General features: G+C 45.8%; 1 protein-coding gene across 1 annotated transcript in view; it reads right to left on the reverse strand.

Annotated features, from left to right (window-relative positions):
- Window positions 1-17,057, reverse strand: part of LOC124620085 (lachesin-like) — a 229,745-nt gene that overhangs the window by 95,621 nt on the left and 117,067 nt on the right. The window contains exon 5 of the mRNA XM_047146754.1: window positions 10,692-10,820. Coding sequence (XP_047002710.1) covers window positions 10,692-10,820 — 129 coding nt within the window. The remainder of the gene's footprint in view (window positions 1-10,691; window positions 10,821-17,057) is intronic.

Genomic DNA, 17,057 nt, shown 5'->3' on the forward strand with positions numbered 1-17,057 from the left:
ATAAGTGCTTGCCCTCGGCGGCCGAACTTCCCTGAATGGAGGACTCCCGGTGCACAATGCCGTACACTCATTTTCCATTTCGGCGTCGTATACGCAAAACTCATAGACGAGGCAGCGTGCAACAGACTTATTCGTCGATCCACCGACGGTTACCACTTTTGCACACCGACGGAAACGTGGGTGTGGTTTCTGTTGATCATGCCGGTCTCGGAGTGAGAACGGTACGCGTATTCGAACTTCTTTTCGAAGTTCCTGTGGACATGGTTATCGCAGCACTTCGCCCTTACGGCACGGTCCTTAATCATGCTGCGGAGAAATGGACCAGCTTCGAGATATATCCCGTACTCAACGGAGTGCGTCTAGTAAGAATTGAGCTCTAGAAGCACATACCATGTTATCCTTATATACGATCGTCAACCGAAAACCTGCTTTGGCTCCGGACAGGAAGGCCATGTTCGAACTGACTGTCTTCAGATCTCCTCCGGACACCCAGCACCCGCCACATCACATTACATCGGTGCCTGTTACGTAAGTGGAAGCACAACGGAACGAAGTGGGCGACGCGCATGACAGGCAGTTGCCATAGAGTCTGGGAGTATCGCCCCAGATTCCACGTCACGTACGGCTCAAATGGACTTGCCACACCATCAGCCAGACGCCCCACAGAAGCTGCAGAGCCACGGTCCTACCACGCTCTTGTCGAGGCCGTCTTCAGAAATGGAAGCGGATACGAGAGAGGATCGCACTGAACAGCATTCCTTGGCAGACGTGGAAGCTCTACCACGGATACAGCGGCTGAAGAAACGAAAGAAGAGACTGCTGTCCACAGAAGACGAGCACTACATCCGAGAAAACGAACAAAACATTGGGAACGAACATGATTCGTTACCACCTGCAGATGAACTTTTGTCAACAACGAGAGTCCTCATCAGTGCATTAGGAGATTGTGCACAAAAAATGGAACAAACTGATGAGATGCAGGAGGTCGACGTTCAGTCATTGGCTCCCACCGACAATTAGTCGGTAGTGAACCTTGTTCACGTCGGCCAATGAGGCCGTGCCGTGTGGTACTGGTCCTGAAAGAACGCTCTGTCGACGACCGTTCAGTAGATGCGTGACTTTCCAGCAGAGCAGAACCGATAAGATGTCACACGTCTACAGTATTGGTACAGTTAACATCAGTGGTATTCCCACCTCAGTAAAGACACAAATCCTGCAAGTTTTGTTGCAGGCAGCGGACATCGACATTGTTTTTTTGCAGGAAATACGAAACGATGTCCCAGTTGAGTTTTATAGTTATGACGTCTATCGTTTAACAGGTTACGACGGTAGCGGTGGAACGGCCATATTGTTACGTGAAGGAATAGTGGCGGAAGATGTGGAGTACTTGCCATTGACCCGCGGTGTTGCCCTGACTGTTGGGATACCCGCTTGGTGAATGTTTACGCAACGTCTGGCTCTACCAAGAGACACGAACGAAGATACTTTTACACAAAGGAAGTAACGCCGCTATTTCGAAGACGTCAGGAGAATTATTGTTGTGTACATTGTTCCGGGTAGTCAGCGCGTACACTACTTTCCCACTAGAGCACGCCCCGCTATGCACAACGGCCCAGGCGCAGCGCTCGTCAGTCTCCGCATTACGAGATGGCGCTGCCATACAGACGGACCAAATTCTGCTTCCGCCGATCCGTGTATTAATATGTAACGCAGCCAATGAGATTGCTGCTAATGTAGAACCTTTTCTCCTCGTGGATCACACTCGCGCAGTGATACATGAACGCGCGAGGTATTATAACGAATGTACAGACCTCCGATTAGTCAGTCTGCATTTGTCTGCACCAGTCTGTACCAGTCTACATTTGTGTGTACCAGTCTATAGTCAAGTTTCAGTCTGCGCCTAATAAGATTACCATATTCCTGTACATAGCCATGAAGATAAATGTATAGACACTTTTATCATGTATCTGCGATATATTTGAGAATGAGATTCACATACCTGTAGTAAAGGAACTTCAGATTGTCAATTGTAAATAGCATCCAGAACCAAGTTAAGTAATTTTAATGTTTGTTATTATTTTAATAAATGTGTGCGAAAGTTAATGAAGTTCTGTTTAAAGTTGGTCACCGTCAATCTGCTACTCTAAGCGTGCAAGTGGCATTTCTATCGTCTGACCTGACGGCAGAAGATAAACACGCCACGTTAAGACCACGAGACATATTGCTGACACTCGCCTACTTCGTTAGAGCGACCAGTCCAATAATCTGATGGTGTGTGTACTGAAGGTCTTACAATACGCACACGACAAATGTATCGTCGGCGGCGACTTCAACTGCGTTCTGCAACCCGAGGACCAACGACCACACTTCGTTCCTTGCCCGGTGCTAAAAACGCTGGGCCGGGATCTTGAACTGCATGACATATGGGAAATGACGCATGGCGACAGCTGCGGATATATGTACTTTAGAAGCCGAGGTGTGGCCTATGGCCTTCACGAGGCTTACATCTGCACCATCACTCTGCCACGACAGAAGACATTGCGCATTATGGGCCCGTGGAAGCTCAACATAACCCACCTGCAGCATGAGAACTGTTTACGGGAGGCTGAAGTCACATGGCGACAATGTCAACGGCGTCAACGTACGCACGATTCGACGCTCAAATGGTGGCTCTGCTACGTCAAACCGGCTTTCCGCAGAACGTTCACATGATATGGGCAAGATAAGTCACATTGGCAACGGGCGACTTCCGAATTTTATTTCACAGTTCTAGGTCAGTTGGCGAAACAACCACCGTCTCCCGACTGTCAGCAGGCTGTCCAACGTATCATAGCACAACTGCTGCCTCTTACGGCAGTGAAGATGCAAGGGGTTAAAGAACGTGCGAGGATGCTCGACGGTTTACGCAACGAACGGCCCTCATTACACTGTATTCTGAGAAAAAGAAGGCAGCGGCGACGTACACTCATACGGGATGTCGAAATGGCAGACAGATCGCGGGCCACGTTACGGAAGGACATTGCACGTGCTTTTGCTCACCACTACCGCACTTTCTATGCGGTGGACAGAGTAGGACTGGCAGACGTGCTTCGACAAATGCCAGCGGAAGAGCATCCCACTGAAGCTGACGGCCTTATACCTGATATTACCATAGATTATGTGGACGCAGCCCTAAAGTGTGGTGCGTTAAATAAATCCTCTGGACCGAAGGGGCTCCCTCACGAGCTATACCGTAATGGGACCGACATGGGTACAGATGTGCAATGAACTCTTTAAAACCTACCTTACGTGTCCCTATCGAGTTCACAGAGGATATCATGATACCCGTTCCAATTGGTGGTCATAGACTAGAAGACTACCGGCGTTTGACATAACTGAATGGAGACTACAATATATTTGCACATATCCTACGTGCTCGCCTTCAAGCGGCGATAAAGGACAAAGTACATTTAGATCAAACTTGTCTAGGTGGGAAGAACAATACACATATAGTGCTGAGGGCATACGGGATTGTCATAGCATTGATGTCTGCATGTCGATTACGAGGAGCCCTCGTGACAGTGGATTTCGATCACGCCGGCCGCGGTGATCTCGCGGTTCTAGGCGCTCAGTCCGGAGCCGCGCGACTGCTACGGTCGCAGGTTCGAATCCTGCCTCGGGCATGGATGTGTGTGATGTCGTTAGGTTTGTTAGGTTTATGTAGTTCTAAGTTCTAGGGGACTGATGACCACAGCTGTTAAGTCCCATAGTGAAAAAAAAAAAAAAGAAAAAGAGATTTCAATCACGCTTTCGATCGAGTGGAACATGTGTTCCCACGAGGTGTCATGAAACGGATGGGAATCCCTCTCCCGTTTGTGGATACGATCATGAGGTTGATTAACGCCGGCCGGAGTGGCCGAGCAGTTCTAGGCACTACAGTCTGAAACCGCGCGACTGCTACTGTCGCAGGTTCGAATCCTGCATCGGCCATGGATGTGTGTGATGTCCTTAGGTTAGTTAGGTTTAATTAGTTCTAAGTTCTGTGGCACTGATGACCACAGAAGTTAAGTCCCATAGTGCTCAGAGCCATTTGAACCATTTTTTGATTAACGGCGCGAACTCGAGTGTCTTGGTGAACGGTATTAGCTCAGAACCTTTCACGATCCAGCGCTCAGTGCGGCATGGTTGCCCCCTATCGACCATCTTGTTTGCAGTTGCTCTTGATCCTGCACTAGACGGCCTTCTACAATGACTTGAATGCGTCCAACTATGGGCTGTATCTTTGCAATGCCGCGCACACGCCGACGACGTCGTTCTTTTGGTCAAGTCCGGAGCCGAAATCCAGGCTGCGCTGAAATAGCTTCAGCAGTATGGAGCGGTGGCGGTTAGATCGATGTTTGGATGTGGGCAGAGGGCAGCCACAAGGGACAGCAGTGTCAATCACCATGGTCCCCACTCTTGAGTGTTTGAGAGCGGTATTCCATGGAAACATACGGCGTACAGCGGCGTCTAATTGTCGACGGCTACTGCGACAGATTCACGCATTGGTGCAACATGCATTGCGCGACATAGATATGTTCCAGCGCGCACATTATGTCAACGTATATTTGGCACCGGAAATTGTCACTTGGCACACATGCTGCCGTTGCCCACCACGATCGGGTCAAGACTGCAGTCGGCCTTCGGACATTTCGTAAGTGCTGACGTCCTCTGCAAAATCTGCTACGATACCTTGACGCTGCCACAGAGAGGAGGAGGCACAGGACTCGTAAACGTGAGAAAGAGTGCGCGTGCGCTGTTTCTTAGTACGATGCAACGCTATTGGAGAACCGAGGACGTCATCTTAATGGGCGCTATGATCAACGAAGTAGCTCCCCATTCACTTTGTCCATCAGTCAATGTAGGCCACATCACGGCACCCTTCGCACAACTTCGGGACATCTTCGTCGATTACAATTACGTTCAGGACAGTTTGCCGGAGTTGCCCACAACGAAAGACATATATCGAAGCTTCCTTCAGCAACAATCTCGCAATGTGGCGGAACAGAAGTACCCGGCGATGCAGTGGCAGAGAATATTGAGAGCGGTCCATCTTCCCTCTCTCCCTACAGAAGTACGTGCATTGTGGTGTGTAGTGGTGAACACCAAATCCCCGAACCGTATCGACTGCACTCAATTCTTCTGGTCGGCACGCCGATATGCCCCCACTGCGCACTCGTCGACTCTGACGAGCACAGTTTCATCTGTTGCATGACAATCTACTGTTGCCTTCTGACACGGTGATCACAGCCGACGACCTACTGTTCCCGTATGAAGTATATTTTCCCACCGCCAGGACAAACGCCGTAAACTGGATAAAGGGGATGGTAACATATTATTTGTCATAGGCTTCTGGTACGTACTGCAAGAGCAACATGTCATCTTGCGGCGACACGTGAAATACAGAACATGTTTTTCCAGTTACTTGGGTTCGCTATTCACGGCCCCTCTGGCTAGTGAGGTTTTCCGGGTATGAGAAGTGAAATGAGAAGATAGCTCAACGTTCAAGAACTAACGTTCAAGCCCGATGTATTCAGGGGACTATATATAGTTTTTAAGTTAGCGAGAAGCCGACCTGGATACTCGCCAACAGGGCCGTTGCAAGGTCCCGTTTTTTTATTTCTTTTGCTAGTGAACTCTTTAAGTGTAGATGGCGTTACGAGCCGTTTTTACGTTTGGTTTTGTTGAATGGCACCTTTAGTTTCTGTATGTTGTGTTTAGCAGCTATGGAAGACAATAAAAATCAATAGACACAAGAAACACCTCAAATAAAACTTTAAAAAATATACAAAATTCCCTTTCATACCATGGATTCGTCTCCAGAAAAGGAGACGCGGTGGCCTAGCCTCGGGTTTCGACCCCTGTCCACCCTGCCTTCGCCAGCCTCTGTCCTTTTTTTTTCCTTAAAAAAAAGGAACTCCCCATGATCATATTCTTCTCGTTCAATTTTATAAAAGAGTGCCAATATTTTTGAGCTCCTTGGAAATGCGTACATTACTGACGTCATAATTAACCCGCATTTCACCCTATGCCTATACTTTCTGCGCTTATTTAAATTAATAAAATAACCTATACGATATTGTGGTTAATTTTGATGTCAGTAGTGTACGCATTGCCAAAGAGCACAAAAATATTTGCCACTGCTGAGCCCAACACCGCTTCGTAAGTACACTCTAACAGGGACAATTGATAATGTGCACATGGTTATGGATCCGTACCAAAATTCCTTTTATTTCCTAAACGCTTGGCCATCTGGAGTTTCCACTTGGGACGCTTTCTTGTCTCACCAAGCCCTACATGTACCATAAACTTCAACGAATTCCGCGATGATGGGTAGGCGTTCTCTCCTTGTACGCCCTTCCATCATGTTTTAGGGGCGAAGTTCTTTCATGAAGACCGTGTAGGAGGCTCTCTGAGAATGAGAAAAAGTGACTGAGAATTAAATGATGGTACTTCATGTTTAAAACATTCCGATCACAGTCGTCTGTTGAAATTTTACTGAGGGTGCTGATTATCTCGTGGGTGAGTGCATCAGACCGGGAAAAAACATACACATAATGAAGGGCATAGGCTCCTCATTAGACAGATAATCGATACAACAGTTACCGTTGGCCCTTAACAAAGACGTTGTTGTCGAAAGGTGAAGTCGTTGTGCCCCATTATACCGAAGTTTTATCCAATAATCCTCCCAATTCGATTGCGTAACTTTTTACGAAAAATATTTCACAGCCCACAAACTGGGAGCTAACCAAGTTTACAGGACTCATAAACTAGCCACGTCGAGGACTGATCACGAAATTATCGGGTAACACCATGTCTGGACTTGATAACAGCATTAGTTACGCGAAGAAGGCAGTCTACAAATTTCTTCAGGCACGTTTTGCATATCTAGCTGAATGTATCCATAAATGATTAGACCGAGTAGCGCTACCACGTTGCAGGGTGCTAACTTTGCTAAGTTTCACTCATTGTTCCAAATAGTGGCGCACACTTTGCGTGGGTTTAATGTCATGTGATTGTAGGTCAGCCGAACTGTGATAGCGGTCTGAGTTTTTGTCAAATGAAGAACGTAGGCATACAGCCCTGTGCAACGCTTGGTCGCCTACAGAGTTAAATTAAGCGTCCTGTTTCATTTTCATATTGCCTAAATGAAAGAGCCCAGGTCATCGCACGGAAAACACGCCCAAAACGTCATAGCACGACTTCAGACCTGAACTGCACGCTACTGCGTCTTAAACGCCTCATTCGGCAGTCGGTGACTCGGTGTACAACCTCCCATCACGTATATAAACCTTCACACGAATATCTCAGGTCAGCTGCCGTTGGGTATAAATTGGTGTAGGTGACGCACAGTACGTACATTGTTCAAGCCATCCCACCGAAGACTGCACTAGTTAAGATGACCCTTTTTTGGATTGCCTTAGTGAAATGGCAAAGTAGGGTTTCTTCTTACCTGTAATCTGTGAAGCTCTTGTAGATGATGTCCCGAAAAGCGGATGTGGTATAGCATTGGCCTCTTCAGAAGACGCAGGCAGGCGGGCTGTGATTCTTATCTGTGGTGTGAGTAGCTAGTTCCTATGAAATTAGTCCCGGAATGACTTTACGATACGTTTATTTGCTAACACCGTTAACAGTAACAGTTTAATATCATAAAAGAATTCCTTTTACAAAGTTAATAAGTTCCGAGACCGTGGTAGAGCCGAATGATGTAAATGAACAGTACCTGAATACAGTTTGTAGCCGACTCTCACATATGGACAAGTTCAAAGTACGTCCTATCGCATCTGGAGCGTAGCCGGAAGCTCTTGCTTACATCATAACGCTTCGCAAAGCTTCATACATCTTCCACAAATTAAAAATATTCAATTATTTATTGAATTTGCAGATGTACTGCATAGTGCTACTGTTGCAGTGAGGCGCTGATGACCCGTAGGCTACTCTTAGTATCAGCTGTGCCAGAAAGTGATCTTAATATTGAATATATAATGAAGTAAAATCGGAGCTTCGCGCTAGAAAACTTGTGGGTTCCACAGATCTTTACTATCGAGTAAAATCCGTTCTCAAGGCTCACTGTCCCGACTGTCATAATTCACAATCGTGCCGTATTTTTCCGGTTGCTACCTCTGCCTCCGTGATAACCAGCCTCCTTCTCACTGCCGACTTATTCTGCAGCACTACTTAATGTATCGAATTAACGAATGCCTGTTCTGTTAGAAAATGATTTTCATTGACGAGGAGCAACACTTGTCTCCGGCCTCTGTCGGTTACGATCTTTCTCCAGTCGCTGATTTTACGCAACGTCACGTGATTAAGTGCCGTACCTCATCGTTGTCGACACGTTGGACAATCTGTGCTCATATACCTTCCTTCGCGATGTGGTCACGTGCAAGTTCAATCACGATGTCCTTTATCTGCAGATGTTTACCTCGACCCATCTCAATGCGCACATGTACAACTTTTCAGTGCCATAACATTACACCTTCCCGTGTGTCTTTCGAGGGGTTACCATAGTATTTAATTCTCTATTAAAATACGCCTTTCCAGGGCACACTGCCTTAACGAAAGCATCTTCAGTGTTGGGTGGGAGGTCTGCGAACTTCGGTAAGACCCACAGTAACGACAAGAGGATTGACGCCTAATAGAAAACCATGTCGTAGGCCAGACAGATATATTTTAATTTTTAGGGAGGATACAAGTTTACAGTGGACATCTAAATCACAAAACAGGAAACTAAGTGGTTCCATTATCTAAATGATACCATTACAAAATCTATCCGAAATAAAGTAACAACAGAAAGATAACGTGAATTTTATAAAGTTATAACAGTACCACTATTTCTCTATGGGAGTGAACGTTGGGTAGCGACAAAAAAATTTCGTTAGATATACATATACGCACATAGACATATCAAAAAAAGTTTTCCATCACACCGGTTCCCAGAACTCCTGAAGATAGACGTTGACTGTGGATATTGTATCACAGACAAAGCCCCCTTGACTCTTCAGAAATGTCACTAAATCCGCCCAAAGATGTAAACAACCATGCGTGAAGAGCGCCTATTACATGGAGGGGCTCCGGCAGCCGATCAGTGCCAGTCATTCCACCAGGAAAGAGGTACACGGCTTGTGTAGTCTGTAGTTCCGCATTGTTACTTTGTGCCAGGAAGACCTCTCAACAAGGAAAGTGTCCAAGCGTCTCGGAGTGAACGAAAGTGATGTTGTTCGGACATGGAGGAGACACAAAGGAACTGTCGATGACATGCCTCTCTCAGGCCGCCAATGGGCTACTACTACAGTGGATGACTGCTACCTGTGGATTATGGCTCGGAGGAACCCTGACAGCAACGCCACCATGTTGAATAATGCTTTTCGTACAGCCACAGGACGTCGTGCTACGACTAAAACTGTGCGCAGTATGCTGCAAGATGCGCAAATTCACTCCCGACGTCCATGGCGAGGCCGATCTTTGCAACCACGACACCATGCAGCACGGTACAGATGGGCCTAGCAAAATGCCGAATGGACCGCTCAGGACTGGAATAACGTTCTCTTCACCGATGAGTGTCGCATATGCCTTCAACCAGACAATTGTTGAAGAAGTGTTTGGAAACAACCCGGCCAGGCTGAACGTCTTAGACACACTGTCCAGCTAGTGCAGCAAGGCGGAGCTTCCCTGCTGTTTCGCAGTGGCATTATGTGGGGCCGACGTTCACCGCTGGTGGTCATGGAAAGCGCCGTAGCGGCTGTACGATACATGAATGCCTTCCTCAAACCAAAAGTGCAACCATATTAGCAGCATATTGGCGAGGCATTCGTTCTCATGAACGACAGCTCACGCCTCCATGCATATCTTGTGAATACGTCGTTCAGGATAACGACATTGCTCGACTAGAGTGCCCAGTACGTTCTCCAGTCATGAACCCTATCGAACATATTAAAAATGGTTCAAATGGCTCTAAGCACTACAGGACTTAACATCTGAGGTAATCAGTTCCCTAGACTTAGAACTACTTAGACCTGACTAACCTAAGGACATCATACACATCAATGCCCAATGTAGTATTCGAACCTGCGACCGCAGCAGCATCTCGGTTCCGGCCTGAAGCGCCTAAAACCACTATCGAACACGCCTGGGGTAGATTGAAAAGGGCTGTTTATGGACGGCTTGACCCACCAACCACTCTGAGGGATATACGCCGTATCGCCGTTGAGGGGTGGGACAATCTGGACCAACAGTGACTTGATGAACTTGTGGATAGCATGCCACGAAGAATATAGGCATGCATCACTGCAACAGGACGTGCTACTGGGTATTAGAGGTTCCAGAGTGTACAGCAATCTGGACCACCATCTCTGAAGGTCTCGCTGTATGGTGGTACAACACGCAGTGTGCGGTTTTTCATGAGCAATAGAAAGGGCGGAAATGATGCTTATGTTGATTTCTATTCCAATTTTCTATACGGCTTCCGGAACTTGCAGAACCGAAGTGATGCAAAACGGCTTTGGAAGGCCAGCAAAAAACTGAGCCACCACATGTAGCTGCCACAGACCGAGAAAGTCCTAACGCAAAGTGAAAACAAAAAATAAAGAACAATAAGTGGTAATTGTGTCATAGGCACCTGCACGGGGGTCTTGGGCTGCTTGCTTTGGATACGCAGCACTGCCCATACTCACAGTTGATGCTGAGCACGATTCTCCTGCTGACACTGGGCGGCACGTCGTTGGAGGCGATGCACAGGTAGGCCGCCATCTGGCGACGGTCCAGCCGCCACAGGTGCAGGTCGCTGCCCACGTACGTCTCCACTGGAAGGACCAGAAAAACAAGTCAGATGAGAAAACATGGTCGGCAGTTCATACACAGAGTATACCCGAAACGTTTTGGCATATTAAAAGTGCGTGCCGGACCGAGACTCGAACTCGGGACCTTTGGCTTTCGCGGGCAAGTGCTCTATCATCTGAGCTACCCAAGCACGACTCACGCCCCGTCCTCACTGCTTCAGTTCTGCCAGTGCCTAGTCTCCTACCTTCCAAACTTTACAGAAGCTCTCCCGCGAACCTTGCGTAACTAGCTCTCTTGAAAGAAAGGATATTGTGGAGACATGGCTTAGCCACAGCCTGGGGGATGTTTCCAGAATGAGATTCTTGGGTAGCTCAGATGGTAGAGCACTTGCTCGCGAAAGGCAAAGGTCCCGAGTTCGGGTCTCGGTCCGGCACACAGTTTTAATCTGTCAGAATGAAAATGTCATTCCAGAGAATACACGATTTTACCAACAAAACTCCCGAGGTTGTTCCGGTTTGTTTTCTGAGGATTTTCGCTTACGTGATCAGTGGTCTCCGATGGCTCGTCACAATAATGCAGTAATGATTTATTCGGTTTGTTATCACAGTTACCTGAATTTGAGTGGAAATACCTCCACAACAGCGAAAACTTTTGTAATATTCAATCAGCGATATGCAGAACACAAAGCACAGGCTGACGCAACAGCCCTTAGACAGAAACTAATGTGCAGAGTGTTTGTAATTAAACTTTCGCCACTTGAGAGGGTCATCACGGAAAACGAGTGATCTCTGGAAAATGAAACTTTGTGGAAATATTTGTAAGGACACGCGGAAAAGAAATAAAGACGGAACCATGCAAAGAAACACATTTCATTTGCCACATAAGAAAGTAAAATTTGTTAATTGTGTACCTCATGTGCGTTCCAGGTTACTAAAGTAGCTCCATGTGACTACCATATACATCCAGGAACCGCGCTAGAGATACCGTTTCACAATTGTTCACAGAATGTTCAGAATTGCTTCCAGCAGTCTCTGCCATGACTTCTCCAACAATTTGTGGCGCAATTGGCCGTCGGCCTCTCCCTGGAGCATTTCCGAAATCGCTAGTTAATTCGAACTTTCGAATCATGTTCTTCAACTGCGGTGTGGAAAGAGGACCTCTCCGTATTCCTTTAATGCTCCGATACTTGCGAAGAGCGACATCACAGTTGACGTTGTTTAGATGTAATAGCTTTACGAGTAAAGACCTGCTCATCTTCTCCAGACCGATGTCTAGTGTCTGTAGCTGTAATGCATAGAGATGCTTATGGCGGTAGTATCGCGTGCAAGACATATAAAAGGGCGGTGCATTCGTGAGGCTGTCATTTGTACTCAGGTGATTCATGTGAAAAGGTTTCCAGCGTGATTTTGGCCCTTGAACGAGGAATAGAGCTAGAAGTACTAGACATTCGATTTCGGAAATCGTCATCAAATTCAGTACCCCGAGAGCAATTGTGTCAAGAATGAGCCAAGTATTTGGTTGGTTTGTGGGATTAAAGGGACCAGATTGCTACGGTCGTCGGTCCCTTGTTCCAAAACTTAAAAACACCCACACAGAGCGAAAAAAACGGATAATGGAGACAACAGACGACACAGGACAAGAAAGACTCAGACAAAGAACAGACAAAACGAATTAAAATCACACAGAGTGTGACAGTGGTTGGCCGACCATAGAGACAAAGAAGGAAAAGCCAACCACCGAGAACACATTAAAAATTCAGACTAAAACCGGAGGCCAAAGGCCAAACTCAACACAACATATAGACAAACACTTAGATCATGTGATAAAAGCCCTTTGCCCGAATAAAACGCAAAACTAAGTCCGCCATGGCTGAGTCATCTGTTAAAAGTGCAGGGAGCGTATCAGGCAGCGCAAACGTCTGCCTGAGCAGAGCTAAAAGGCGACACTCCAACAAAATGTCAACCACAGACAAAACGGAGCCGCAGCGACATAGAGGTGGGTCCTCATGGCGTAATAAGTGGCCTTGCGTCAGCCGAGTGTGCCCAATGCGCAGTCGGTAGAGGACAATAGACTCCTTGCTAGAGACCCGCATGGATGACCGTCACACAGTGGTCGTCTCCTTGATTTTTTATTTATTTATTTATCGTTTCGTGGGATCAAATTAAAAAGAAGTCTCCATGGTCATGGAACGAGTCAATACATGGAATTATAACACGATAGTAGAAACAGATAAAATGAAATATGAAAATCATATTAAGGCGATAAGTCTTAAGTTTAAATAAAGAAAATCAACAATGTAACACTGGAACCCGCTTAATTTTTTAGCTCTTCCAGGAGCTCCTCGACAGAATAGAAGGTGTGAGCCATGAGGAAACTCTTCAGTTTAGACTTAAAAGAGTTTGGGCTATTGCTAAGATTTTTGTGTTCTTGTGGTAGCTTATTGAAAATGGATACAGCAGAATAATGCACTCCTTTCTGCACAAGAGTCAAGGAAGTGCATTCCCAATGCAGGTGTGATTTCTGCCTAGTATTAACTGAGTGAAAGCTGCTAACTCTTGGGAATAGGCTAATTTTGCTAACAGCAGACGACCATAAAGAAAATATATACTGTGAGGGCAATGTCAGAATCCCAGACTATTGAATAGGGGTCGACAAGAGGTTCTCGAACTTTCACCACATATAGCTCGAACAGTCCGTTTTTGAGCCAAAAATACCCTTTTTGAATCAGAAGAATTACCCCAAAAAATAATACCATACGACATAGGTGTAAGAAAATATGCGATGTAGACTACTTTTCGTGTTGAATTGTCACTTATTTCAGATACAGTTCTAATGGTAAATAAAGCAGCATTTAGTTTCTGAACAAGATCCTGGACGTGGGCTTTCCACAACAGCTTACTATCTATCCGAACGCCTAGGAAATTGAACTGTTCCGTCTCGCTTATAATATGCCCATTCTGTCTGATCAAAATTTCGGTTCTTGTTGAATTGTGAGTTAGAAACTGTAAAAACTGAGTCTTACTGTGATTTAGCATCTAATTATTTTCAACAAGCCACGAACTTATTTCATGAACTACATTATTTGATTCTGTTTCAATATTACACACAAGATCCTTCACTACCAAGCTTGTGTCATCAGCAAACAGAAATATTTTTGAATCACCTGTAATATTAGAAGGCATATAATTTATATAAATTAGAAACAACAGTGGACCCTGCACCGACCCTTGGGGAACGCCCCACTTAACAGTGCCCCATTGGGACTGAACATCACTACCACTCTCAATATTACGAAGAATTACCTTCTGCTTTCTGTTCTTAAAGTAAGAGGCGAACCAATTATAAGCTACTCCCCTTACTCCATAATGGTCCAACTTCTGCAGTAACATTTTGTGGTCAACATAGTCAAAGCCTTCGTTAAATCAAAGAAGACACCTAGCGTTCGCAAGCTTCTATTTAATCCGTCCAAAACCTCACAGAGAAAAGAGACTATAGCATTTCAGTTGTTAAACCGTTTCTAAAACCAAACTGTACATTTGACAGCAAATTATGTGAATTTAAATGCTCCAGTAACGTTGTATATACAAACTTCTCGATAACTTTAGCAAACACCGATGGCATAGAAATAGGTCTAAAATTGTCAACATTATCCCTGTCTCCCTTTTTATAAAGTGGCTTCACTACCGAGTACTTTAATCGGTCAGGAAACCGACCACTCCTAAAGGAACTGTTACAGATATGGCTAAGCACTGGGCTAACATACATAGAACAATACTTCAGTATTCTGGTAGATACCCCGTCATATCCATGAGAGTTCTTGGTCTTTAGTGATTTAATTATTAACTCAATCTCCCTCTTGTCAGTATCATGGAGGAGCATTTCAGGTAACAGTCTCGGAACACTTTTTTCTAAGAGCGCTATGTGATTCCCTGTTGGGACTAGGTTTCTATTTAGTTCACCTTCTATATTCAGAAAGTGATTATTAAATATTGTACATATACGCGACTTATCAGTAACATGGACATTCCCACTACGCAGTGATTCTATATCCTTGACCTATCTCTGCAGACCAGCCACTTCCTTTAGACTGACCAAATGGTTTAAATTTTATCCTGAAACTTAGCTATTCTATCTGCATACCACATACTTTTTGCCTTCCTAATAACATTTTTAAGCACCTTACAGTACTGTTTGTAATGGGCTGCTGCATTTAGATATTGCCTGTTTCTAACGTTTTGATATAATTGCCACTTTGTTCTACAAGATATTCTTATCCCTCTAGTCAGCCACCCAGGCTGCCTGTTTGTGCTAGTACCCTGTCTTAAACGTTCTAACGGAAAGCGACTTTCAAAGAGCACGAGAAAAGTCATGAGAAAAGCGTTATGTTTATCATCTACTGTATCAGCGCTATAAACATCTTGCCACACTTATTCCTTGATAAGGTTTACAAAGGTCTCTACAGCAACTGGATCAGCTTTCGTAAACAGTTGATAACTATATTTAACATGTGTTGCAGCACAAAAATCTTTTAAACTTTGTGCATCATGATCTGAAAGGCCATTCACCTTTTTGCTAACAGAATGCCCTTCTAGTAATGAGGAATGAACAAAAATGTTGTCTATGGTTGTTCTACTGTTCCCTTGCACTCTCGTTGGAAACAATACGGTTTGCATAAGATTATATGAATGAAGGAGGTCTACCAGCGTCCTTTTCCTTGCACAATCACTTATACAATTAATGTTGAAGCCACCACATATAACTAACTTTTTGTATTTCCCCTATAGTGAACCAAGAACCTTCTCTAGCTTTAGCAAAAATGTGAAGTCGGAGTCTGGAGGTCTATAAATAACAACAGTTAGAAGTTTAGCTCCATTAAATTTAACCACACCTGCACAACACTCAAACACCTTTTCAGTGTAGTACTTTGAAACATCAATTGACTCAAATGGGATGCCGTTTTTCACATACATAGCTACTCCCCCACACCGCAAAGAGCTCCTAGAAAAGCTGCCAGCCAACCTGTATCCTGGTAAAGGAAGCCTCTGAATTATCTCCTTATTTAAGAAGTGTTCAGATATACCAATAATTTCAGAGTCATCATCTATAAGCAGTTCACTAACTGTATCTCTAATACCTTGTATATTTTGATGGAATATAGTAATTCCCTCATTACTCAGATACCTAAGCTTTGTCAAATGTGGTTCCTTTGTTAGAGTGACTTCCCTTAAGCAGGGATACCTATCAGCTGACTTCAATCTAAAAAAGGTGCAGCTCTAACACCCACTACCGCAGGAATTTTCCCATGAGTGATCCAACCACCCCCACCTATCCTCTCACCTGTAAGCTTTGCCAACCTCCCCTTCCCATATCTGTTGAGGTGCAGGCCATGTCTCGTGAAACCCGTCCTGCAGTAGGACGGAGTTTGTTGGGCCTGGGCAGGTTGCGCAATTCAGTGTCCCATAGTTCGAAAATTTTGCGGCGTGAGAGGCCCGCAAATCAGTCGCCGGGAGGCCAATGGCCAGAGATGGTTTACTGGTGGCCTCTTTCGCCAGGCGGCCTACATGTTCATTGCCGGGTATCCCAACATGACCTGGGGTCCACACAAATACCACAGAGCGGCCGCAATGGGCAAGAGCATGAAAGGACTCCTGGACAGCCATCATCAGACGAGAACGAGGGAAACACTGGTCGATAGCTCGTAAACTGCTCAGGGAGTCGCTACAGATAACGAAGGACTGAGTTGGAGCGGATATACTCTAGGGCACGAAAGATGGCGACCAGCTCAGCAGTGAAAACGCTGCAGCCAGCCGGCAATGAATGTTGTTCGTAGTGGTCTCCTAGAGTCTGAGCATAACCGACACGACCAGCAACCATCGAGCTGTCAGTCTAAACAACGCCAGACCCCTGATACATGGCAAGGATGGCTAGAAAGCAGCGGCGAAAGGCCTCCGGAGGGACCAAGTCCTTCGGGCCATGTGCCAATTCGAGCCGAAGGCAAGGGCGAGGCACACACCGGGTGGGTGTATGCAGAGGGGCCCGGAAAGGAGGTGGAAGAGGGAAAACCCCAAGGTCAGAGAGAAGCTCTCCGACGCCGACGGTGATCGTACAACCCGACCGGGGCCGACGTTCTGGGAGACGGATGACTGACTGCGGGAACAGGAGCCGATAATTATGATGCCCGGGCAAGCTACAAACATGCGCAGCATAAGCGGCCAGTATTTGTTGACGCCATAACCGCAGTGGAGGGACACCTGCCTCCA

Source organism: Schistocerca americana, chromosome 6, assembly GCF_021461395.2.
Source record: "Schistocerca americana isolate TAMUIC-IGC-003095 chromosome 6, iqSchAmer2.1, whole genome shotgun sequence".
In the NCBI taxonomy this organism is placed as follows: domain Eukaryota; kingdom Metazoa; phylum Arthropoda; class Insecta; order Orthoptera; family Acrididae; genus Schistocerca; species Schistocerca americana.